At 41.7% G+C, this 27,098-nt stretch overlaps 1 protein-coding gene across 4 annotated transcripts in view; it reads right to left on the bottom strand.

The window, feature by feature from the left end:
• The window catches only part of corin (corin, serine peptidase), a 224,597-nt gene that overhangs the window by 180,989 nt on the left and 16,510 nt on the right, over positions 1-27,098 (bottom strand). For all 4 annotated transcript variants that reach the window (XM_080188007.1, XM_080188029.1, XM_080188022.1 and 1 more), the window contains exon 3: positions 5,214-5,702. In XM_080188007.1, the coding sequence (XP_080044133.1) occupies positions 5,214-5,702 (489 nt within the window). The remainder of the gene's footprint in view (positions 1-5,213; positions 5,703-27,098) is intronic.

Below are 27,098 nucleotides of genomic sequence, written 5' to 3'. Positions count from 1 at the left end.
AGCCTGCTCCTACCAGAGCCTTTTTACAAGCCATCCTGTCAGGAAAAGAAAAGCTCTGCTGCAAATTCTTCTAACCCAGAAGATATTTCAGCTGAATGCTACAGTCTCCAAATTAAAACCTGGTTAGTTAACTTCCACAGTTAACATTTCCAAAGGCTCAACAGCTCAAACAGCCATTGCACTTCATTCCTTTCATATTTTAAAAACTTAGATCATACCTTTTGGTTTTATGAAATAGTGGGCCAGATCTTGCTGGAAAGGGACCTCAAGCAACAAAATGCTGTTAGTCAGACTCCATCCTGCACCTTTCAACTTGAAAATCTTTGCACCATAACTTGGAGGAAATGCAAATTAATAAAGATACCATGCAGGATCTTAGTGAATAGTGGGATTAACTGTGTGCCTTAGGGTTTGAGAAAGTAATAGAAGAGAATGGAATATGGAATAAGAGGGTGAATTGTAGTCAAATCAAGTACAGTAAGAAATAGAGGGAAATAAAGAGTGAATTATGAGAGAGATCAGACAGAAAGGAAAGTAGGATTATTGTGTTTACATATTCAAAATATCTGAAACTAAATTATTCCCTTTCTAGGTGAAAGAAATTCGTTAGCATTTTGTTAAGAATTATCAGGTTATTAACAGGTGCTTACACTGTTTTTTTGCAACAGGTCTAATAGACAACTCATGTGCAAATCTAGTATGTTCTTGAAAATCATGATGAAAACTATGGCCTGGATTTTAGCCCAGAGCTAAGAGCAGGGCAATAAGTAATGAATTTGGAAAACCTGGAAGAGTGGATTTCCCAAATGTCCTTTTAACTTCGGAGCTTATTTAAGTTTCTTTCTGGTAGTTTTTGATTATAGGTTGGGGGATTTTCAGGCAGGAAGCCAGCAGCATAGGGTCAAAACCTAGATCAGGTTGGTTTAGTGGGGGGGGTGCTGTTAACAGCAAGGGATGGGATAGAGTGGATCAGCTGGTTGTCCAGTTGGAGGAGGGGAATCAAATGATGGTCAGGGGAGGCACATGGTGGTCAGCTGGGAAGTGTCAAAGATGTTTGAATGGGGACCAAAACAGTCCAGAATATTCCAGGTCTCACCAAGGCTCTGTACAATGGCAGCAATCCCTGTTTACTCTTGTGCTCAAATATGAAAGACCATTTGCTTTCCTAATTGTTTGTTGCACCTGCATGTTACCTTTCAGTGAACAATACCCAGGTCCCTTTGGACATTAATGTTTCCCAATCACTCCCTATTTAAGAAGCACTCTGTCACCAAAAACCTCCTTCATCGTTTACAGCTGGGCTTCTCCTGTGCTGTTGAGAGTGCATGGAGTTTTGGCTGGAACACTGAATTCTCCTTTCTCATTTGCAGCAAGGTGGAATCCCATCCTGTATTTCTGTTTTTCCTACCAATGTGGATAACTTCACATTTTTCCACATTATAATCCATCTGCCATGTTCTTGCCCACTCACATCTTCCTGAAGCCTCTTTGCATCCTCCTCATAACTCATATTCCCACCTATTTTCGTGTCATCAGCAAAGTGTCACAACTGACCCAAGTTATTGATATAGATTGATCAACTGGGGCTAAAGCATTGACCCTTGCAGTATCCATTAGTCATAGCCTGCCAACATGAGTGTGACCCATTTATGCCTACATCCCGTTTTCTGTCCATATGGTCATCTGTCACATCCTACCTCCTTTAAAAGAGGACTGGGTGGATTGGTTTCCTGATTTGGAGTTCCTTGAATTTTAGCCTCTGACCTGACACTAATCCACCTGTTTTTGGGAGTTAAGCTCTAAGACTTGCTGTATGTGCAAATCAACTGTTTGAACAGCATACATCTAGCAAGTTCTGGACATTCGCAATTTATGGTGAATCTCTTAATGCTCTGAATTTGCTGGCTGATACTACGGCATGCATCATTAACATGCAATTATTTTTCCAGCAAAAACCAGCCCAATCTGCTTCTGATTTTACAGTTATAATTTAATGCCAAAGTCCCAGAATCATCTGAGTCAAACGTTTCGGAAATAGCTTCAAAGTTTCATGGCTTTAGGGTAGCATTCCCAAAGATTGACTTGGAGTTTTTGGTTGATGTTTAGCACATCCACATATGGTATAAAATTTACACCTAGACACACTGTGTTGATTTGCTGCTTCTTAGTGCAAGTATGCAACTGAGGTATTTTAATGTTATAAATCTCCCTCAAAGTCATCACCTGAACACATAACTTGGTATGATCAACAAATTTTATAAGAACTAACTACCCTCTGTATGTAAATACTGCATCAAGAACTAAACTGGGACGTCACTTTATCTCAGCTACAACTTTTGCCATTTATCAGCACCTTCTGCCTTTAATCCAGTTAGCTAATCTGTAACTCATTGCATAAGTCTTCAAGCTTCTGGCTATCCAGAAATCAAATGGATCCTTTAACAAATGTTTTCTGGAATTCATAGTAAGTTATATCCACTGGCGTTAATGAGTTTAATTACTCCCTCAAATAACCATTGACAGATAATTTAACTTTTTCCTAAATGCAGTTGTGTGTTGATTATCCATCGTGGCCACATTCACAGGAACACATCCTGGAAAATGCATTTTTACTTTGTTTCCCACCCACTACCAACATTAGGCTGATTAGTCAATAATTCAGCTTCATTCCTTGCTGCCTTTTTGAATATGAAGACAAAATCAGCTACATTCCTACCTTCAGATACAGTTACCACATTTACAAAGCCCTTAAAAGTGTCAAACAATTCTCCCTCTTTCTCAAATTCTCAAGGATTCTAGATGTCTTCCAAAAAAATTTAGTTGTCTTTCAACCTAAGCATTAGAATTGAGGATAGATTTCATTTTTGCAATGTCTGTGTTAGTTGCATTCCCCAGGTATAGTAAAGAGCAAAAAGAAATGGAAATAGATTACTTATGCTTTCTTCCCTCACTGTACTGTGCCAAGATTTCTTAAGAGTAACAGATGATGCGCAAGCACCTCACTGAGACAGAAGGATATTTCCCACCCTCCAGTCTCACTTTCTTATAAATCACCTTTGGAAGCCTCAGTCAAGACCCAGCAAAGAAATCTGGTGCAATGCCATGCACTGGGTGCCTTTCAGCCTGTGGGACTGGCACTACCCTGGCACTAACAACCTGCAGCCATGCTTTGCAGTGTCAAGATGAAAACATACACAACTCAAAGGCAGTGCATGTTTTGTGCCCAACAGGGAACCATAGAATAAAATCTATCCTACTGTTTTTACAACTTAAGAATACACAAACAATTCCCATGAAATCTGTAATCTCTGGTTTGGGTTCAAAATGTTGAAGAGTGTTATGATGTAGGTGTTTAAAATTTTGAGGTGGCTTTGTAAATGAGAGATGTTTAAATGGGAATTACTGGTATAAATAGTATGAATAAAATTAGTAAGTGTAGAGTTGTTTAAAAAGAAGAAAGCATGCTTTACTACAAATGTGGGCATGCAGAAAGATGCCCAGCAAAAACAGTGATGATGAAAGTTTTCAAAAAGGTTTTGTGAGTAGTTGGCTAAGGATACAGCTGAAGAATATAATATTACAAAAACCTATGGCAATGAATAACATTCCATTCAACACAAAGATGAAAGATTTGCCATGGTAGGATAGAATACCAATGTTACGGAATCTGATAACTTTTCCAAGTTCGCTTTATTTCCGCCTTTAGGAGAAAGTGCGCATCTTTCTTCAGATTAGATGGGTTAGATAAAGTTTTGAGATACAACATATAAATGTGTAGTTTGTTGAGGAAATGAATTTTCATTTTCCATCTTTGTTCTTAATGTTAATATTGCAAATTACACATGGATCTGCCAAGAGCTACCAGGTTATAGAACAGCCTTGGTACTCTGCCTCCCTTTTCTTATACATGCTGATATCTTGCGACTGTCAACAAGCAGAATATTTTCTAACATTTTCATTAACATATAGCATATCAGAGATTATGAAGCCCCTGATGCAATGACCTAAATTTTGTGGTAAGAATAATGCTGAAGCTAACAGTGTCCCTGTTATTAAAGAGTAAATGGTTCTGCAACATTTACAATTAATCTACAAATAGGAAGTCTGTGTCTGACTTGTCCTAATCCTTCAGGAACTCCACGGTAATAGTATTCCACTGAAATAAATGGATTGGCTTAAGTTGAGGTACTTGTATGACATGCTCACCGAACCCACTAGAAACATATAGGGCTTGTCCGTTCAAACGTAAGTGAATCTTTTGATCGTACAGACCCTAATTAATGTTATGCAACCTCTCCAGCACAGTACAAAATTACCTCCACAAGTATGTCGCATTTGTTCAGGTTTTTATTATTGCTAGAAATGTGTTCTAAAAAGTAAATTAAAAATGTCTTTTCACTTAATCTTTCTCTTTTTCCATTCTTCTTTCTCTTTCTTGGTTCACGTTTTGTATTACATTTCACATTAAATGAAATGTTCTAATTTACACTTCCTACTTTAGCCTCTGAAGTTTAGAAATTTGTCTTGGGTGGTGGCACAAAATAGGTGGCAGTGAACGGCCACAGGTCCTACACAGCATATTTGTTTAATTCCATTAACCGCAATGGAACTGAATATCAGCCACTGTGTAATATAGCTGGGCACAGGTGGCATGGTGACACAGTGGTTAGCACTGCTGCCTTATACTGCCAGGAACTGGTTTAAATTCCAGGCTTGGGCCATTGTGCGGGGTCTGCACGTTCTCCCTGTGTCCGCATGGATTTTCTCCAGGTGCTCCAGTTTCCTCCCTCTGTTCAAAAGACGTGCTGGTTAGGCGGATTGGCCATGCTAGATTGTCCCTCAGTGTACTTAAACTGGCACCGGAATGTAGTGACTAGGGAATTTTCACAGTAACTTCATTGTGTTAATGTACGACACAAATAAATAAACTTAAATGCTGGTTTTGCATCACCTCCCAAGGTAAATTTCTAGCTATGTGTGACTCAGTGATGATTCTTCAATCTAATTGGCAGAGGAGATGCATTTCCACTTGTCCTGTTCACACAGACACCAGATGCCCTTTAGCGAGTGCTGAATTTCTAATTATCACAAGTTTGAATGCAAAACCCATCGAAATTTGTGGGCAAATGTAGGCATTATGAATGGCTCATCTCATTCACTTATTACTGACTGCAAAATTTAGGCCATTGACTACAAGCTAAATAAGTTCTTACCAAAGCTGGCGTCAAAATGTACAGTTGTGTGTCTTGTGCCATTATCAGTAGCAGTACTACTGGAGCTGAGGCTAGGAAAAGGAGTCTTGAAGAGTGAAACTTTTGTAGGTGGCTCGGAAGAAGAAAATGCTTCATCCATCCTCTGAGCAAATGAACTTGTTTCCTCCACATGCAGGAATGAGACTGTACTGACATCTTCAAAACTGGGTGATACACTGTGTGTAGAAGGCAGCAAACTGTCCTCTTGCATATTTGTGAAGCTCAACTGTTCTTTATTCAAATCAATCAACTTGTTTTCACCATTTAGGCCACCAGAAGTTGAGATATTTGTTACTGCAAAAGGAGAAAGTGTCCCCATGTCTATTTGTTGTGGCATTCCCGAACTGTTTCCAGTGATGTCTGTATAAGGAGTATCAGTTACATGTCCAGTCCCACTGGCGGCAAACACATCATTTCTCCTCTGATCAAAAAAACCATCACCGATAACACCTGGTGAAAAATATGCAAAGAAAGTGTTAATGCACCAAAAACTGAGAAAGTTCATAAAAACATAAGAACTAGGAGCAGGAGCAGGAACAGGACATCTGGCCCCTCGAGCCTGCTCACCATTCATTAAGATCATGGCTGATTTTTTCATGGACTCAGCTCCACTTACCTACCCCTCACCATAACCCTTAATTCCTTTACTGTTCAAAAATGTATCTATCCTTGCCTTAAAAACATTCAATGAGGTAGCCTCAACTGCTTCACTGGGCAGGGAATTCCACAGATTCACAACCCTTTGTGTGAAAAAGTTCCTCCTCAACTCAGTCCTAAATCTGCTCTCCCTTATTTTGAGGCCATGCCCCCTAGTTCTAGTTTCACCCGCCAGTGGAAACAACTTCCCTGCTTCTATCTTATCTATTCCTTTCATAATCATATATGTTTCTATAAGATCTCCCCTCAGTCTTCTGAATTCCAATGAGTGGAGCCCCAGTCTACTCAGTCTCCCCTCATAAGCCAACCCTCTCAACTCCAGAATCAACCTAGTGAATCTCCTCTGCATCCCCTCCAGTGCCAGTATATCCTTTCTCAAATAAGGAGACCAAAACTGTACACAGTATTCCAGGTGTGCCCTCACCAGCACCTTACACAGCTGCAACATAATCTCGCTGTTTTTAAGCTCCATCCCTCTAGCAATGAAGGACAAAATTCCATTTGCCTTCTTAATTACCAGCAGCACCTGCATTCCAACTCAGATTCTTGCACAAGGACATCCAGGTCCCTCTGCACAGCAGCATCCTGCAATTTTTTACCATTTAAATAATAGCCCATTTTGCTGTTATTCCTACCAAAATGGATGACCTCACATTTACCAACATTATACTCTGTCTGCCACACTCTTGCCCACTCACTTAGACTATCTATATCCCTTTGCAGACTTTCAGCGTCCTCTGCACACTTTGCTCTGCCATCCATTTTAGTGTCAGCTGTGGATTTTGACATACTACACTTGGTCCCCAACTCCAAATCATCTATGTAAATCGTAAACAATTGTAGTCCCAACACTGAACCCTGAGGCACATCACTAGTCACTAACCGCCAACCAGAAAAACACCCATTTGCCCCCACTGTTTGCTTTCTGTTAGTTACATTCATCAAGAGCAATTGTTAAGTTGTGTATCATAAACCAGGCAGCATAAATTTAAACAAGGATTAGAAAGGAATTGAGAAGAAAATATTACATCCAGTAGGCGATGGGAATCTGGAACTCACTGCCTGAAAAGGTGGTGGGACAGATGGAGACGGAGACCCTCACCACATTTGCATGCACTCAAAGTGCTGTAACTTATAGAGCTGCGAAGCAAGAGTAGGAAAGTGGGATTAGGCTTTATCAATGTTTTTTAGCTGGCGAAAGCACACTGAGCCAAATGGCATTCTACTGTGCTGCAAATCTTCTATGTTTCCATATGACATGATGCAATTTTGTAAACACCCAGCTCAGCTCAAGAATATGTGTTGTTAAGGGTGGCATGGTGGCACAATGGTTAGCACTGCTGCCTCACAGCGCCAGGTCCCAGGTTCAATTCCAGCATCAGCTGACTGTCTACATGGAGTTTGCACATTCTCCCTGTGTCTGTGTGGGTTTCCTCCAGGGGCTCTGGTTTCCCCTTTCACTCCAAAGACATGCAGGTTAGGTGGATTGGCCATGCTAAATTGCCACTTAACGTCAGAGGGATTAGCAGAGTAAATACATGGGGTTTCAGGCCTGGGTCAGATTGTTGTCAATGCAGGCTTGATGGCCCCCTTCTGCACTGTAGAAGTTCTATGATTCTGTTGCTTGAATATGTATCATTTTGGGTACCCTTTGATCAACTCAATTCCCCTGGCTTCCAGTCTTGAGTGACATCGTACCCCCTCACATAAGGAGGGGGATTGCAACACGAAAGCTCCTGGATAAGGTTTACATCAATCCAAACCTGCTGCTACTTAAGGACTTTTCCAATCTACCTGCTGCTCGCCTCAAAGCATGCCAGCCTGTACAGCTATGACAACCATGCTGTAAAATAGCAGCAGCAGCCCTGTGGCAGCAGGAATAGAATCAACACACTACCATTAAAACTATTTCCTCATCACAGATCCCACTGTCTGCCCCCACCCAGCTTCAACCTGCTATGCCAACATTGGGCATTTCCCAAGCATTTCTGCACTACTTTTGTGCAGCAAACTGGCACATGTGGAGCCTTGCAGGGAACCTGGACTGCAGTTGTAGTGCAGCCCAATCAACGACTCATATCATTGAAGACTGCTGGGAGGCAAATTCCAGCAGTAGGCTCCGAGGGGTTCATTTAGCCGTGACAGAGGCTATTGCCTGGCTTGGCAATTAATTCACACAGAAAAAAACATACAATTGGAATCTATTTAGTTTTAATAAAATAAAACACTCAGTCCGAAATTGTTCCATTTGAATGTTTAACGTATTGGTCTGTGATTCCTCTGTCCATGAGCAGAGGCATTAGGTTACTTACAATAAATGGGTCAACTTCAGAACCCTATGAATACTATCAGAGCCAGGAAACAGCTGAAGACTCTTCAGAGTCAGACACAGTAAATAGCTTAGGTTCTTTGTGACCTTGTGTGATTAGTCAAACATTACACCTCTCAGTCAATAAAAAAGTATTTCTTCTTCTTGAACTTTATAACTATTTGCTTCTGTTTCTTCAATTTCACTTTAGTTTCTCTTTTTGACTGTTTACTACCATTCATATAATTTTCCTTGTAATTAACCTTGTTATCTTTGCATCTTTTTATCTGTATCTTCTATCTGACTCCTCTGTGACTCCAATTGCCCAACTACGCTGTCGCATATTTTTTCGCTCTTTTTATCTATGTTGTTAATATTTCCTTTCTGGCTACAGGATTGGATGTGATGTCACCACTTTCATGTGTTTTATTTTGCTCAGTTTCCAACACTTATTGTTTAGTGATGAGCTGCAGCTAAGGAAAGCTTTCATTAAAGTTAGCAAGGTAGATTTTTATGTCTGGCGCATGATGTTATAATGAGATATTACACTGTAAAGGTCTTTACAAGTCTACAGCAAACAATTACAAATTGACTCCACATGTACCTGTGAATTTAAAAAGCGACATTTTATAATCTTCACTTCATCTCTCAGTGATAGAATAGCACTTCCATTTTACAACCCAACACTCCCATTTGACCTTGACATTCTCTCAAAGTCTGAACAGAAATTGTATTTTCACATACACAAGAGCACAATAAAGACTGTTTAATTATTCTGAAGCTAGTTGGTGAAGTAGGGAACTAGAGACCAATCTTTTATTTAATTCTAGATCTGCATTTGCATCTAGAGTGGCACAGTGGTTAGTACTGCTGCCTCACAGCACCAGGACCTGGGTTCGATTCCCAGCTTGGGTCACTGTCTGTGTATGGTCTATACATTCTCCCTGTGTCTCATGGGTTTCCTCTCACAATCCAAAAGATGTGCTGGTTAGGTGCATTGACCATGCTAAGTTCTCCCTCACTGTACCCAAACAGGCACTAAAGTGTGGTGACTAGGAGATTTTAACAATAACTTCAACGCAGTGTTAACATAAGCCTACTTGTGTCACTGATAAATAAACTTCACAACTTTAAACTCTTCCCTAACAAAAAAAGCTGTGTCATAAGAACATAAGAAATAGGAGCAGGAGTAGGCCATCTAGCCCTTCGAGCCTGCCCCGCCATTCAATAAGATCATGGCTGATCTGTCGTGGCTCAGTTCCACTTTCCCGCCCTCTCCCCATAACCCTTAATCCCCTCTCTTATCAAGAGCCCATCAACCAGCTTCTTAAAAATATTTAGCGAGGCAGCCTCCACCACCTCAACGGGCAGAGAATTCCAGAGATTCACCACCCTTTGAGTGACGAAGTTCCTTCTCAACTCCGTTCTAAACCGCCTCCCCTTTATCTTGAGGCTGTGCCCCCTAGTCCTACTGTCTTTTTTGAGCGGGAAGAGTCTCTCCACCTCTATCCTATCCATCCCATTCATCATCTTATACGTCTCAATGAGATCTCCCCTCATTCTTCTAAACTCTAACGAGTACAAGCCTAGTTTATTCAGCCTCTCCTCATAGCTCAATCCCCTCAACTCCGGTATCAGCCTAGTAAACCTCCTCTGCACTCCCTCCAAGGCCAAAATATCCTTGCGCAGGTGCGGCGCCCAAAACTGCACACAGTACTCCAGCTGCGGCCTCACCAATGCCCTATACAGCTGCAGCAAGACCTCCCTACTTTTATATTCAATCCCCCTCGCTGTGAAGGCCAGCATCCCATTCGCCTACCTGACCACCTGCTGCACCTGCAAGCTGGGTTTTTGCGACCCATGCACAAGGACCCCGAGGTCCCTCTGCACCGTCGCCTGCTGCAGTTTTTCGCCACGTAAGTAATAGTCCTTCCTACCATTCTTCCTACCAAAGTGGACCACCTCACACTTGCCAACATTGAATTCCATTTGCCATTTCCTGGCCCATTCGCCCAGCCTATCTAGATCCTTCTGCAGACTCTCCACACCCTCCGCACAATTTGCCTTTCCCCCAATCTTGGTGTCATCAGCAAATTTCGACACCCTACACTCGGTTCCCTCCTCCAGATCATCTATATAAATGGTAAATAGCTGAGGCCCCAGCACCGACCCCTGCAGCTTTTCCAAGAATAACAATAGTGAATAAATTAAAAACGGCACGGGTGACAATCCCTAGTGGGGGACTGCAACTAAAACAAAATATCAAATGAAACTTAATAAACCAAAATGGGATGGATGGGGGGAGCGGGGTGGTGAAGAGTCTTTCCTTATAAATGCTTAAGCACTTAATCAATGTCCTTCATCTGTGTATCTTTACCTTGAAAATACAATTGGCATACTATTAACAGATTCTCTTTTTTTCCTTGAATTAAACAGAACAATACTTCAGAACAAATTTTAGAATGATTTTCCATATTCTGCTTATCACTTCATAGCATTACATCTCCCTCTTCTAGAAAGTCCAATTATATCTTTGTGCAAGCATTCCTTTCTGCAAAGTAATTCAACAAATGATGGCTTGCATCAACCCATTTTATCTTAGAAATTTCCTTTCTTTCTAGCATCACTTTTATAGCTGCAAGGTCAACTTTTAACCTTTCTTCAGTTACACTGAATGTCAAATGCTTATGATTCCGCAGAGAACAATAGAATTGCCTCTAAAATGTTCAATAAGTGAAACCCCATCTCTATTGTTTCTCCAAGGGCTAGTGTTTCCATAGCTAAAGCACTTTTTAACCATCCTTTTTATTTTCTTAGCTTCCCATGACAAAGGGTCAACATTTTCCATTTTCACGTGCCAAGAATATTAAAAAACCTGCTGTACTCGAACACCCATCTGAAAGGTCAGTATCAGAAATATTAAAAGGGACTAATTTTATGGCCAGAATTTTATGCCACAGCCACTACAGTTCTGTGCTTGCATAGAAGTCATGATGTGGGTATGCCAGCGTTGGACTGGCGTAAACACAGTAAAAAGTCTGACAACACCAGGTTTTAGTCCAACCTATTTATTTGATAATATACTCACAAGCTTTCGGGGTTAGCCCCTTCGTCAGGTGAATGAAGAGTTCTGGCCTCAGACAGAGCATATAAAGCACAGACAGTTTAGAGATTACTGATTAGAATACGAATCCTTACACCTAACCTGCTGTTCAAGACCTGAAGTGGCTGATAATGTGAGTGGAAGGAGCACTGATCACAGGTTAAAGAGATGTGTATTGTCTCCAGACAGTACAGTAAGTGAGGTTTTGCAAACCCAGGCAAGTCACAGGGATTACAGATAGTGCAACATGAACCCAAGATCCCTGTTGAGACCGTCCTCATGTGTGCGGAACTTGGCTATCAGTCTCTGTTCAGCGACTCTGCGCTGTCGTGTGTCGTGAAGGCCGCCTTGGAGAATGCTTACCCGTAGGTCAGAGGCTGAATGCCCGTGACCACTGAAGTGTTCGCCAACAGGAAGGGAACAGTCTGGCCTGGTGACTGTCGAGCGATGTTCATTCATCCGTTGTCGTAGCGTCTGCATGGTCTCCCCAATGTACCATGCTTTGGGACATCCTTTCTTGCAACGTATCAGGTAGACAATGTTGGCCAAGTTGCAAGAGTAGTTACCATGTACCTGGTGGATGGTATTCTCACGTGTGATGATGGTATCCATGTCGATGATCCGGCATGTCTTGCAGAGGTTGCTGTGGCATGGTTGTGTGGTATTGTGGTCACTGTTCTCCTGAAGGCTGGGTAGTTTGCTGCGAACAATGGTCTGTTTGAGGTTGTGTGGTTGTCTGAAGGCAAGAAGTGGGGGTGTGGGGATAGCCCTGGCGAGATGTTCGTCTTCATCAATGATATGTTGAAGACTCCGGAGAAGATGTTGTAGCTTCTCCGCTCCGGGGAAGTACTGGACGACGAAGGGTACTCTGTCCACTGTGTCTCGTGTTTGCCTTCTGAGGAGATCGGTGCGGTTTTTCGCTGTGGCGCATCGGAACTGCCGATCTATGTGTCGAGCACCATATCCTGTTCTTATGAGGGCATCTTTCAGGGTCTGGAGGTGTCTGTCACGATCCTCCTCATCTAAGCAAATCCTGTGTATACGGAGGACTTGTCCATAGGGAATGGCTTCTTTAACATGTTTAGGGTGGAAACTGGAGAAGTGGAGCATTGTGAGATTGTCTGTGGGCTTTCGGTACAGTGAGGTGCTGAGGTGACTGTCGTTAATGGAGATGCGTGTGTCCAAGAATGCAACTGATTCTGGGGAATAGTCCATGGTGAGTCTGATGGTGGGGTGGAATTTGTTGATATCATCATATAGTTGTTTCAGTGATTGTTCACCATGAGGCCAAAGGAAGAAAATGTCATCGATGTATCTAGTGTACAGCATCGGTTGAAGATTCTGTGCAGTGAAGAAGTCTTGTTCGAACCTGTGCATGAAGATGTTGGCATATTGAGGTGCAAATTTGGTCCCCATGGCTGTTCCATGTGTCTGGATGAAAAACTGGTTGTTGAAGGTGAAGACATTGTGGTCCAGGATAAAGCGGATGAGTTGTAAAATTGCATCTGGAAACTGGCAGTTGTCAGCATTGAGTACTGAGGCAGTCGCAGCAATGCCATCGTCGTGGGGGATGTTGGTGTAGAGCGCTGAGACATCCATTGTGACGAGGAGTGTCCCTGGTTCAACTGCTCCATGTGTGCTGAGTTTCTGTAGGAAGTCCGTAGTTTGCAAAACCTCACTTACTGTACTGTCTGGAGACAATACACATCTCTTTAACCTGTGATCAGTGCTCCTTCCACTCACATTATCAGCCACTTCAGGTCTTGAACAGCAGGTTAGGTGTAAGGATTCGTATTCTAATCAGTAATCTCTAAACTGTCTGTGCTTTATATGCTCTGTCTGAGGCCAGAACTCTCCATTCACCTGACGAAGGGGCTAACCCCGAAAGCTTGTGAGTATATTATCAAATAAATAGGTTGGACTAAAACCTGGTGTTGTCAGACTTTTTACTGTGCTTGCATAGAAGTACCAGGGTGGCAAGGTGGCACAGTGGTTAGCACTACTGCCTCACAACGCCAAAGATCCAGGTTCAATTCTGGCCTCGGATCATGTCTGTGTGGAGTTTGCACTTCTTGCATCTGTGTGGTTTCAATCAAGTGCGTGGGTTTCCTCCCACTGTCCAAAGATGTGTGCGTAGGTTGATTGGCCATGCTAAATTGACCCTGGTGTAAGGGGATTAACAAACAGGGTGAATGTATGGAGTTATGGGAATAGGGCCTGGATGGGATTGTGGTCAGTACAGACTCGATGGGCTGAATGGCCTTCTGGGATTCCTTTATGTCCCATCCATAAGAATCATAAGAATTAGGAGCAGGAGTCGGCAATTCAGCTTCTCGAGGCTGCTCCACCATTTAAGGCAACCATGGCTGATCTCATCTTGGCTTCACCTCCACTTACCTGCCCGTTCACCATAGCCCCTCAAACCCTGACTAATTAAAAATCTTTCCCTCTTTTCCTTAAATTTACTCAATGTCCCAGCATCCACCATGCTCTGGGGTAGTGAATTCCATAGACTCATGACCATTTGAGAGAAATAGGGGGCAATTCTCCCAACCCGCTGCACTTCTAAGTGAAGGCCATGTAACAGGCTTCCTGCTGAGCACCAGGGCTTCCGCACATCTCCAGCTGCTGGATTTCCGGCATAGTCAGCTCCACACCAGAAATCAGCTCAGAGCTGATTTTAAATTCTAATTTTAATATCATTAGCGGTCCCAAGTCTGGAGTCTCTGGGCCCGCTAGCACCTCCCCCTGCCGCCCCCATCCTCTAGCCAGGAGTGGGCTTGCTCCAGCAGGGTTTACAACAGCACCCCACTAATGGGGGCGGCCCAACCCCTCTGGAGTGAAGGGGGGCTATCGAGACCTTCCAGGAGATCTGGAGTAAGGGGGTGCCCACTGTGATCCACGTTAAACTCCATCTGCCACATTTTGCCCCATTTCACTGAACCTATCCATTTGTAAATGTTTTATTTCATTTTTGTAACTTACTATGCCACCTATTTAGTGTCACCTGACCCCCGGCATTGCCCAAGATGCAAAGTGGAATACCCAAAGGGTACCTGGGCACAGCCTACTGTGCATTGGGCAGTGCCAAGGGAGCGTGGCCAGAGGAAGACAGGGTGGTTAGTGGAGGTGGGGGGCTCCCGCTGTCAGTCTGCAGTCAGGATCAGTGACAGGAGGGAGGATGGAAAGCAGTCGGGGCCAGCCATCATGGTGAGGGTGATTGGGGATGTGGGAAATTGAACCGGGCCAGGAGGAAGTGGGGTCAGAGCTGGCCTGGATATGTCCGGAGGCCAGTGATTGGGGACTGGGGGGTTTGCATAGCCAGCGATGTGGTGCCGTGGGACTGGCTAGCGATCGGGAGGCTGGCAGCGTGGGGCTAATTTGCATGTGCTGATCTCCGCTATGACAGATCGGCGCATGCGCAGTGGCCTGCACAGCGCTATGCTGCCAGCCTCTACAGTGGGAATAAGCTCCACCCACAGCTTTTCATTGAGATTCACACAAGGGCATTCTGTGATGCATAGTGTGGGAGATTCATTTCAAAATGATCACCAAAAAAAAGCTAGTGAGATTTACTCCAGTTTTTATGCACATTCAGCACTTAGAATTTGTTTGGGAGAACACGGCCATAATTTCTCCTCATCTGTGTTTTAAATCTGCTACTCCTTATTCTAAAATTATGACCTCTTGTTCTAAGTTGCACTATAAAAGGAAACATCCTCTCCACATCAACTTTGTCAATCTCCTTTATCATCTTGGACACCTCAATTAGGTCTCCTCTCATTCTTCAGAACTCCAGCAAGTAGGGGCCTAAACTGCCCAATCCCTCTTTATAAGTCAATGACTCCTCTAGAATCTATCTAGTGAACCTCCTCTGAACCACCTCTAATGCAACTACATCCCTCTTTAAGTAAAGGGACCAAAACTGCATACGATGTTCAAATACTGTCTCAATAATGCTTTGTACAGAAGCAGCAACATGTCACTACTTTTATATTCTATTCCTTTAGCAATAAATGCCAAGATTCAATTTGCCTTTCTTGTTACCTGCTGTACCTGCATATTAGTTTTCTGAGATGCATGCTTGAGAACACTCAGATACCTCTGCACTGAAGCAAGACAAAGTTTCTCTCCATTTAGATAATAATTTGCCTTTGCATTTTTCCCACCAAAATTGATAACATCACCGTGATCCACGTTAAACTCCATCTGCCAGATTTTGCTCATTCACTTAACCTATCCATTTGTAAATGTTTTATTTCATTTTCGTAACTTAGTATCCCACCTATTTAGTGTCATCTGCAAATTCCGCTATAGTATCTACTATCCCTACATCCAAATCATTAATATAGATTGTAAAGGGTTTGTGCCCGAGGAGCAACCCTCTGGCACCCTACCAGTTACATCTTGCCAACTCAAGAATGGCCCATTTATCCCACCTCTCTGCCTTCTATCAGTTCTCCAGTCTGCTATCCAAGCTAATAAATTACCTAAATCCATGTGAACTAACGTTGTGTCACCTCATCAAATGCCAGGTGGAAATCCAGACATGCCACGTGTACAGGATCCCCACTATCTACCTAGCTCGTTACATCTTTGGAGAACTCAAGTAAATTAATCAAATATGATTTACCCTTCGTAAAACCAAGCTGACTCTGATGGATTGCATTTTGACTTTCTAAATGTCCTGTTATTACATCCTCAATGATGGATTCTAACAATTTCCCAACAACAGATTAGAGCATGAAATGGCAGTGGGCCTGTTGGAGTAGCTGGGAACGTGTTCCCTACTAACTCTCTGGATAACCGGCACTGAGCATTTGCTATTCTGGAAATTCAGGCTCATGTCTTTTGGGTTCCATAAGGCTGGAAACCTGAGTGAGCATTTCTCAGCATGTAATTTTTTTAATGTTCTTTTTGACCTTGAAACATCTTTAATTGTGACGTGTTTCATGACAAGACTGAGTTCCAATTCATCAAACTGGCCTTGTCTGAGTTCATTGCCAATTCAACTGTCGAATCAAACTTCTTAACGGTGCTGCCAGTTTGGTCCCAGTCCATCTTTTCATGATTTTATGAAAAATCACCCCTTTGTCTTACCATGTATTACTATAGAAGAACTGAATCTGGTGACCACATCTATAAAATCTAGGATTAAATTATTTCTGTTCTTGTCCCGCATCTTTAAATCCATGGTTATTATTTCATCCAAGCACAATGGAAGACTTAAGAAATAGACCAAGACAGTGTCCTACAATGCTTTTTGCATAAGTCACATTTTCCCCTATTCTTTCTAATGACCTGCATCTTCACCCACACCTATATCCTTTAGTAGAACTTTATATCTGTGACAAGGAGGATGGGAAAATTGTTCATGTAACTTTTTTAAAAAATTGTTTTCTTCCCTCAGATTTTTTTCCACCTTGTGCCATTAACACCTCTGATATTCTGACTGGAAATGCCAGCTTTTGTTAAGGAGATGCAACAATGCCCTGAACTGCAGATCACTCACCGACTTTCCAAAAACAAAAGTTTCATCATGTTTCATGTTTAGTTTCCTCTGTGCCTTTTTCATGGAAGTTTGATTATCAGCAAGGCTAGCTCACTAAAGAATACGTATGTGCTAATGAAGTGGCTTAGTCCAGCTACTTTGCATGGAATCACTCTTTCCAGTATCCTCAATGTGTTGTCTTCCTCAAGCCTGAAACTACAGGAATTTTCACACTCCCTGAATGTACTTTGATCCTTACGATGATTCTAACTAATGAATGAATCTATAAATTTTTTAACCTATCCAACATTGCCAAGGTACAACTGCTAGCTAACATGGCATAGAACCTTGAATCCCTACAATACAGGGGAAGGCCATTTAGCCTGCACCAACAATTCCACCCAGGCCCTATCCCTGCAACTCACGTATTTATCCTGCTACTAAGGGGCAATTTAGCATGGCCAATCCACTTAATTTGGACTGTAGGAGGAAACCAGAGCGCCCAGAAGAAACACACACAGGCATGGGGAGGACATAAAAACTCTACACAGAGAGTGACCTGAGTCCAAACTTGAACCCAGGCCTCTGGCGCTGTGAAGCAGCTGCACTAACCGCAGTGCTACAGTGCCGTCCCTAGTTAAATAAATTCACGACTAATCGGCTCATTACTAGAATAAAGCTTCTTGTGACTAGAACAATACCCTCAGAATGATCACAACCATCATCTTCAGCTTTCAAATTCTGTGTCACGTGTCACTTCAAACACTCTGCTGTTCAGCTTTGGGCTATTCATTGCATATTTGCATAAATGATGATTAGACTCACATCTGAAACACCAGTTAACTGTTCCCCAGCCATTTCTGGGATTCAATCACCTAATATTATCGTGTGGTCTGTCAGATCTGCAAAAACGTCATTATCCTCTTTCCTTTTATCTGGAACTTGTCTTCTGTGTTTCTACCTGTGCTCGTATTGAAATGTTCTTTGCAAGGTCACGATCACTGAGCCCTCCAGTCTTTGTGACACAGTGAAATATTCTGTTTGCACTAGCAAAGCTACTGGAAATGATTGCTTCTCCAGAAATGTTTCTGAAAACAGCAGACATTTCATCCAAAAGGATGTCTTTTGCTAAAAACTAAAATGCTAATTGTGACTGAAAATATATCCATGTGTGACACTTTAGCACAATCCATCTTTTAAATGTGAGCACTGAGTAAAGAATCTTCAAGTTGAATTTCTGCCATCTTTTATACAATCTGGTAAAGTCTGTTTTTTTTAATGGCACTTTCCTCCATCTTTCAAAATCTATTAAAGTCAGACCTTACCTCACAGGCATCTAACAGAGCATCTTTCTTGTATGTTTTATCCATAAAGCTTAATGGAAGATCCAAACCTTCATCAGAGTCCAACTGCAGGTATCCAGCTCACAATATATTCTGCTTCTGATTTTACTTTTGTGAGGAAGCAACATCATCAAGGTCATACCTGGGATGGCACGGTGACACAGTGGGTAGCACTGCTGCCTCACAGTGCCAGGGACCAGGTTCGATTCCCGGCTTGAGTTGCTCTCTGTATGGAGTTTGCATGTTCATCCCATGTCTTTGTGGGTTTGCTCCAGTTTCCTCCCACAATCCAAAGATGTGCAGGTTAGGTGAATTGACCATGCTAAATTCTCCCTCAGTATAGCCGAACAGGCACCCAGAGCGTGGCGACTAGGGGATTTTCACAGTAACTTTATTGTGGTGTGAACGTAAGCCTACTTGTGACTAATAAATAAACTTTACTTTAATTTTATACCTCATTCTTTCTAGGTGAGGACACTGCTATGCCTACATGTCCACTTTATTTTCCCACTGGTCATGAGACTGGATTGAGAGAACATTGTTGGGTAATCATACCTAACAATTTACACTTGTTTTCAGCCATTCTTCGCAAAAGTAATTCAGGTTACAATCTTCTGTCTGAAAAAAAATCTTAGTTTCCAACCTTCACTTTTAGGCAACTAACTGCTACCATGTAAATTCATTCTGAAGTCAGTGATGCAGTAGGAAACTGGACACCATCTTTTCCTTAATACTGGATTTATCTGCAGAATGCTACATTACAAATATCTGCCTCTTCCCTAGCCTGTGTCCCAGATTTCTTTCTTTATTATTTAAAGAAACTAGAGAGTTAAACAAATATTCAACCTCTTTTGAAATGGGCAATGTAACATTAAAATCTCTTCAGTGCTCAAAGTTCTGAATTGATCAATGCCCTCACCTGTGTATTCTTAACCTTGATAGTATAAAAAAACATACCATTAACATGAATGTCAGCTTGTCACAAAAAGTCTGACAAGAAGTTTATTACTTTTAATGAGTACATGCAATGTCATTTACTTTTGTTCTGTAAATGTTTCAATGGTGCGTAAATGGAATTGAGGTAAATATTAGCTATGATCCGATTGGAACAGGCCCAAAGGTTGAATGGTCTACCAATGTTTTTCTCTGCCAGTTCAGACAACCTAACCCAACACTTTGAAATACAAAAGATTGGAATATGCCAATGGTTCCTTAAGTCTTTTGCAATCCTACCTTTCAAGAGCAATGGTCATAACACATAAAACTATAAGACATAGGAGCAGAATTAGGCCACTCAGCCCATTGAGTCTGCTCCACCATTCAATCAGCCCTTTCCCCCGAGTCATGAATAGAGGAATCTTTTGAGTTTTCATCAGAACTTTTATTTTGCAGCTTTTTTTTTGATTGAGGGAGAAAAGTTTGTTTGGAGAACACACCTGAATAACTTCAAGGATGCTCTTTGTTAAAATTAATCTTTTCAGTTGTAAGTTTCTTCTCATTTCTGACTAGAAGGCTCCTACTTTAAATATTTTTATGTAGTCTCAGTTCACTTTTCTTACTGAGCATAAAGTAACGGCAAGCAAAACAAAGTGGGAGCAAGGCAGAAAATTAAAATGACTGGCTACTGGAAGTTTGAGGTCATGCTTGTGGACTGAGCAGTCACAAAGTCTGCATTAGGTCTATCCAGTGTAGAGGACACCATATTGTGAAGAGTGAATACAGTCTATTTAATTGAAAGAAGCACAAATGAATTGTTGTTTCACCTGGTAAAAGTGTTTGGGGCCTTAGACAGTGAGAAGAGTGGAGGTGAAAGAGCAGGCTTTGCATCTCCTGTGCTTGTACGGAAAGATGTGGTAGGAAAGGGAGGATGTGTTTGTGATGGCTGTGAAGTAGATCAGTGTGTTATGGAGGAATTGTCCTTTCAGAATGCTGAAAGGGGGAGGGTATGATGTGTTTGTTGCTGGTATCATGGTGAAAATGGAGGAGGATGATCAATTGAACATGGAGGCTGCTGGGTTGGAAGGTGAGGACAAGGGGAGACTTCTCATGGTTCTGAGAGGGAGGGCAAGGCATGAGAGCAGAAGTGCTGGAAAGACAATGGGAGGGATCAACTACAGGGGATGAGGGGCTGGGAAATCCTCAGTTGACAAAAAGGAATTGATATTGGAAGCATCAAATCAGAAGGATGCATGGTACAAACACGTAGTGAATTTGGACAAACTTGGAGAATCCTACAAGGAAGCTGGGTGTTAGGAAGTGTAGTAAAGGGAGCTGTGGGGGTCAATAACCTTACAGTGAATGCTGGATGATAGCTTAGCCCCAGAAACATCAAGGTAGGGAAGAGAAGAGTGCAAATTGAAAGCTAACAATGTCAGTGAATGTTCCCAGTTCAGGGTGAGAGCACAAAATGACATTGATACAAATATCAGTGTAATTGAAAAAGAGGAGAGGATAGTGGTCCAATAGGATTTAAAAAGGAATGTTTCACGTATCCCATTAAAAGACAGACAATGATAGGAATCATGCCTTTTCCATTTTGTTGTTGTTTTCATTCTTCCCTGTTGCAGTTGCTCAAAACCAATTAAATTTCCAACTTTTTCCAGTTCTGATGAAGGTCACAGACTTGAGAACATAAAAAATAGAAACTGAGATAATCGCATAGCTCCTTGAACCTGCTTTGCTATTCAATATGATCATGGCTGATCTGCTTCAACTCCAATTTCCAGCCTGCTTCCCTTTAGCCCTCGTTTCAATGCAAGGCCAGAAATCACTCAGATTTAAATACACTCAATGATAGATTATCTATAACCCTCTGTGGTAAAGAAATCCAATGATTCACAACTCTCAGACAGGAAGTTTGGCTTTACCTCAGTCTGAAATTATAGGCTTTTTATCCTGTGACTACACAGGGGACTCCTCAACTTACTGCCTGCCAACTTGAAAATGGCCTGCTTCCTTGTCCTCTGTCCATGTTAACTTATAACCCCAAACTTCATGAGCCCTTACCTTGTGTATTGACCTTTTTCATGGCACCTTATCAAAGTTTTCTTGGACGTCCATTACATCTACTGATTCCCTGTTGTCTATCCTGCTAATTGCATCCTCAAAAAAACTCTGACAGGTGTCTCAAACATGAATTTCCTTTCGCAAAACCATATTGACTTGATTTAATCATACTGATGTACTTAAACTGACAGGCTACGGAAGCTCAAAGTCATGCTCGTGGACTACATAGAAGTGTCCACAGGACAGTCAACCCAATCTGCAATCGGTCTCCCAATGCATATGTTCCTCTAAAATACAACGCTGGGGAAAAATAACTTTCATATCACATAGTTAACTCCAATGCCACATCCCATTAAATGTAGCCAGAGCATGGGGTCAATCTAAATTCAGAGGACAGCAGATAATGCAATTACATCACTCAATCAATATAACTGGCATGAGGCCAGTCATTTTGCGAGTCAAGTCTCATTTATATCAGGCCAGCAAGCACTGTTCCAGCAATCACACACAGCATCCCAGTCGAGGGGGTAGGAATTCTGGCAGCTCTGACATGGAAACAAGGTAGGAGTTTTATGCTCGGGGCAGGTATTAGACATACTTAGATACACAGATGGGCAAGTAGCAAGCTGAATGATTCCACGGGGCCAAGGGAAGGACTTATGCAAAATTAAATAAGAAAAGAAACATATCTACTGTCGAGTTTCTTTAAGTTAAGCCACTCAACCCTTGGCACCAATGGGAGGATTGTGTACAGTGCAAATTCTAAGAATTGCAATCTGACACCACGATATGACAGGACCCTAACTTGAACATTGAAATGAGGTTCCCATCTGAAGCAGATGGACAGTTGGGCTGCCCATACAGAGCTGTCTATGAAAAGGGTGGTGGCTGGGAATGAGGCAGGAAGTACTGTTTCTGCCTTGGTACCAGCCAGTTCCCTCCCAGCAGTGTGACTTCAACTAGGCTGTCAATAACATGAAAAGAAATGCGAGTGTTATGAACGTATGTGGAAATTAACTAGCTATATAATTGCCCTGCACATCACTAGTGCTTTATCTATGTTGCTCCAGAAAAGAAGAAAAATATGGGAAAAACATTGTCAATACAAATGCTGCCCAAGAGAAAGTTCTATGATTAGCTTAGGTTGTTTCAGTTCAAGGTCTTCAAATTTGAGCATTTATGGGAAAAGCTCATACTCAAAAGGTCATTTGTCCTGGTAAATAAACTTCAGTGCAAAGTGCTACCCTCGCATGTACTATTTCCAGTTTTGTATTTAAAAGTCATGCTGATTCAGTCACGTATGTGGGCTGGAATCAAATGTTTTTGCTGTTTCATGACTCTGTGCATACTGCCAAGGGTAGTGTGACATAAAAGAACTACTGCAGAGCAAGAAAATCTTTCTTGTTTGTAAGTGTATATTAGATTCATGCCTAAGACCACAAAACCTTTGAAATATAATACTATTAATGTGGGAAACAAGACTCCAAGCAAACAATCAACTATTAATTGGATAGTGGTATATACTTCAATATCAGAGGTACAGTGAATCTGAGAGCACAAATACTTGTAAGTGTCATATCATAGCTATTACTGATAGTAAGTCGTCTCACAACACCAGGTTAAGCACTCACCTGATGAAGGAATGACACTCTAAAAGCTCGTGCTACCAAATAAACCTGTTAGACTTTAACTACTTACTGTGCCTACCCCAGTTCAACACCGGCAACTCCACATCATAGCTATTACTGAAACATGGCTTAAAGAAGGTCATGAATGGCACTTCAATATTTCTGTTACAAGGTTCTCAGATATTTAGAGAGGACGCGAGGTGGCACGGTGGTACAGTGGTTAGCACTGTTGCCTCATAGCGCCAGAAACCCGGGTTCAATTCCAGCCTTGGATGACTGTGTGGAGTTTGCACTTTCTCCCTGTGTCAGCATGGGTTTCCTCCAGGTACTCTGGTTTCTTCCCACAGAGCAAAGATCTGCAGTTTAGGAGGATTGGTCTTGCTAAGTTGTCCCTTAGCGCCCCAAAATGTTTATGTTTGGGGCAATAATGGGGTAAATGCACTGGGTTATGTGGGATGAGCCTGAACAAGATGCTCTGTTGGAGAGTTAATGCAGACTCAATGGACCGAACAGCCTCTTCCTACACTGTAAGGGTTCGATGATATTGATTAAAGAAATCACAGCTGGGAGGAGGAATATGTTAGGGGGAGTGTCAAACAAAGATATATAGATTGAACTCTGATTGTAGGTAGAGCTTAGAAATCAGAAAAACAAGCAACCATATTGTTTGATGTTTATTATAGACCCCAGATAGAGGAATATTGAGGAGCAAATATGTGTTCAGTTTGTAGAAGTGTGTAAGGACAATAATAGACTAATAATATTAGGTGATTTCAACTTTCCTAACATTAGCTAGAGTATACGTTGTGTTAAGGGCTTGTCTGGAGTAGATTTCCTGAAATGTGTACAGGAGGACTTTTTAAATCAATGTGTGGAGGGTCCAACAAAGGAGGAAGCTGTGCTGGACCCGATTCTGAGGAATGAAGCCTGACAAGTGGTTGAGATGGTGGTGAGGGAGCATTTTAGTGATAGCAATCACAACATGGTACATTTTAAGCTTGTTATGGACAAAGAAATAGATAAGCTGCAAAAAGAAGTTTTGGATTCGGAGAGAGTGAATTTTACTAAAATAAGATCCAAGTCTACCTTGGCTAGATTGTAACAGCTACTAATGGCTTCTTCTATGGTGTACGATTCTATAATTCTATAACTAAGGAACAAAAGAAAGGGGCAATCACACTGCTATAGACGCCCTTAACAGTCAGATGGAGATAGAAGTGCAAATATGTAAGCAAATTGCTAAGAAATGCAGAAATAATAGGGCAGTAATATTAACTAGGATAAATTAGATATAAAAGGCAACGAAGACTCAGGGCAGGATTTTCCAGCTATGCTCATCCCAGGATCACAAAATCCCATCTGAGGTCAACGACCCTTTGCATGCCTGCTATAATTCCCGTAGCAGGCGGGACGGGAAAATTCCACCCTCACAATTCTTAAAAGTAACTTAGAATAACATTTTTTTTAAACGAGCCCAACAACAGAAAGGGCGGTTCTAAACTAGTCTAAGGGAATTAAGCTGGGTGGATGGAGACTATTTTGGTAGTCACGATCCAAATTGAATTAGATTTAGACCAGTTGGAGTAATAAGAGTTATTTAAAGAGGGGATGAAGTGGTTTCAGAACAAATGTGTTCCCACAAAGAAATATGGTGCCATTCCAAAATCTGGACGCCCATTGGTATCAGAGAGAATATAAAATAAGAAAAAAAACATGTCGGATGCCAAGAATTCAATACTGCTGGACCTTGATGGATTATAAAAAGTGGCGGGGTGAACTTAGGAAAGCAAAGAGAGGACATAAAAACATGTCGGCAAAAGGCAACATGTTTAATAAACACATAAGGAAAAGAGGGATAGCTAAGGAAAAGTTAGGGCCAATTAGATACCGTAAAGGTAATTTCATGTGGTAGCACAGGATGCGGGCATGGTTTGAAATGACTACTTGGGACTGGTTTACATAATAGAAGGGATGAAGCAGTATAACTAAAGGGAAGGACTGTGAAATATTGGATGGGATAAACACACTGGAGGAGGAAATATTAAGGCTTTTAGCTTCTTCTTAAAAGTAAATAAATCACCAGGCCAAGATGAAACTTATTTCAGGCTAAGAGAAGTGAGAGGGAAAAGAATATTGGGAGCACTGACCATCATTTTACTTTCCATTCTGACTCAGGGCATTCTGGCTGGAGGACACTTAATGCTGTACCTGTGTTTAAAAATGCAGCATGTAATTACAGGCCAGTCAGCCAAAACTCATGGGCAAAGTTTTACAAAAAAGTCTGAGCCAGTATAAATTATCATTAAGCAAGGATAGTCAACATGAATTTGGTAAGAGAAGGTTATGCCTGGCTAACCGGATTTGAATTGTCTAAGGAAATAGCAAGGAGAGTCAGTGAGATTAGCACATTTGATACAGTTGCCTTGATTTTAACATTAGATAGATATAGATAGCATTGGATTTAAAGATACTGGCTTTAGAGGCAGTCCAGTGGAGGTTCACGAGGTTGATCCCAGATCTGGAGCGATATTCTTAGGAAGAGAGGTTGACTAGGTTAGGCCTGTACTCATTGGAGTTAGAAAATGAGAGGCAACCTTACTGAGACATATAGGATTCTCAGGCGGCTTGACAAGGTAAATGCTGAAAGGTTGTTTTTCCTTGTGGGAGTATCTGGGACCAGAGAGCATAATCTCAGAGTAAAAGATCACCCATCTAATATAGAGATAAGGAGGAATTTCTTCTCTCTGAGGGTAGTGAATCTGTGGGATTCTTTACCATGGAGAGCTGTAGGAACTGGGTCATTAAGTGTGCTCAAGGCTGAGATAGGCAGATTTTTAATCAGCAAGGGAATCAAATGTTATGGGGGTAAACTGGGAAAGTGGAGATGAGGATTATATCAGATGAGTCATGACCGCATAGAATGTTGGAGCAGAGTCAACAGGCTGAATGGTCTACTTCTGTTTCTATGGCTTACGGTCTAAGGCTTATGACAGTGGCCCACATGGTAGAATGGGTGAAGAATTGACAACTCATGTAATCTAACAGCAAGTGATAATTTAGATCCAAAATTAACTCAGTGGCATGAAGGAAATGGAATAGTCAATGGGTATGTTTGTGATTGGGAGGTTGTTTCCAGTGATGTTCTGCAGGGCTTAGTACTGGGTCCCTTGCTGTTCGTGGTATATATCAATGACTTGGACTTAAAAATAGGGATCATGATTATGAAGGGTGCAGATTTTACAAAGAATTGGGGTGTGGCTAATAGTGAGGAAGAAAGCTGCAAGAAGATAGGTCAAATAGGTAGAAAAGTGGCAAATTGATTTTGAAGTAATGTATCTGGGGAAGATAAAGAGACATTAAAAAATACAATGCTCCTCACTTAGAGCTGTTGCTGTGTTCCTAAACATAGCAACTTGAAGTGAAACAACTTTAAGATTTTCCCATTAAAACTAATGTAAAAGCTGTAGTTCGGTTCAGTAGGATCTTTCCTAACAGAAAAAAAATCATTAAAACATAATACCCTGCAAGTGGGAATATTTTATATTGGTAAATGAAGTAACTCTTAAAATAAAGTCAATTAAAAATTATTTTAATAAAAGGGTAACTTTCTACCTACCTTCCATTCATTGCCAATCCTGCTCATCACTGATTCTACTTCCCCATCTTTCCACTTATCTTAATCCCCAATCCTCTCACATACGACCTATCATGTCCCCCCAGCTCATCCTCTTGCTGCTAACCTTCTGACTTGAGGCCTCAGCTATGACCTGACTCAACCTCAAAACAAAACCATTCATCCTTGACCCTCCTGCTCACTGCTCCACTTGCCTGAAACTGCATTCTTGTTTAAGATCCAGATTCGATTCAAAGTCTGAGCTCTGGGCTTGTGAAAATGTGGGTCCCAATGGTGATGAAATTATAAGTTGGGACTATGTTTTTTCTAATCCTCCTGCTCACCGCGAGCAAAGGCACTGGAGGTGAACAGCAAGAGACAGGAGTGGTGGGGGGAGGAAATGTTGAAACCACAGTGAGAAGTGATGGAAATGTATGCATCAGACAGTGATATGGTACAAAAATAAACTCATTCCTGATTTCACATACTATTGTATGCATTTTAAAAAAAACATTGATTATAACAGTCCCAGCTCATCACTCCTGCACTGCACAACCACAGAGTTCTAGCTTCAGTTCAGATGTGGATCAGGAGTTTGGACCTTGTTTGTACAGGAACGTAGGTTCTGGAGAGGGAAGCAGAAAGTAGGAGGGTCAGGGCACAGCAGAGGCCACAAGTCAGGGGGTCAGCAACAGCA

The sequence above is a fragment of the Carcharhinus amblyrhynchos genome, chromosome 1, assembly GCF_965287045.1.
Source record: "Carcharhinus amblyrhynchos chromosome 1, sCarAmb.v2.hapA, whole genome shotgun sequence".
Taxonomy (NCBI): domain Eukaryota; kingdom Metazoa; phylum Chordata; class Chondrichthyes; order Carcharhiniformes; family Carcharhinidae; genus Carcharhinus; species Carcharhinus amblyrhynchos.
This window is presented reverse-complemented; position numbering and strand designations above follow the sequence as displayed.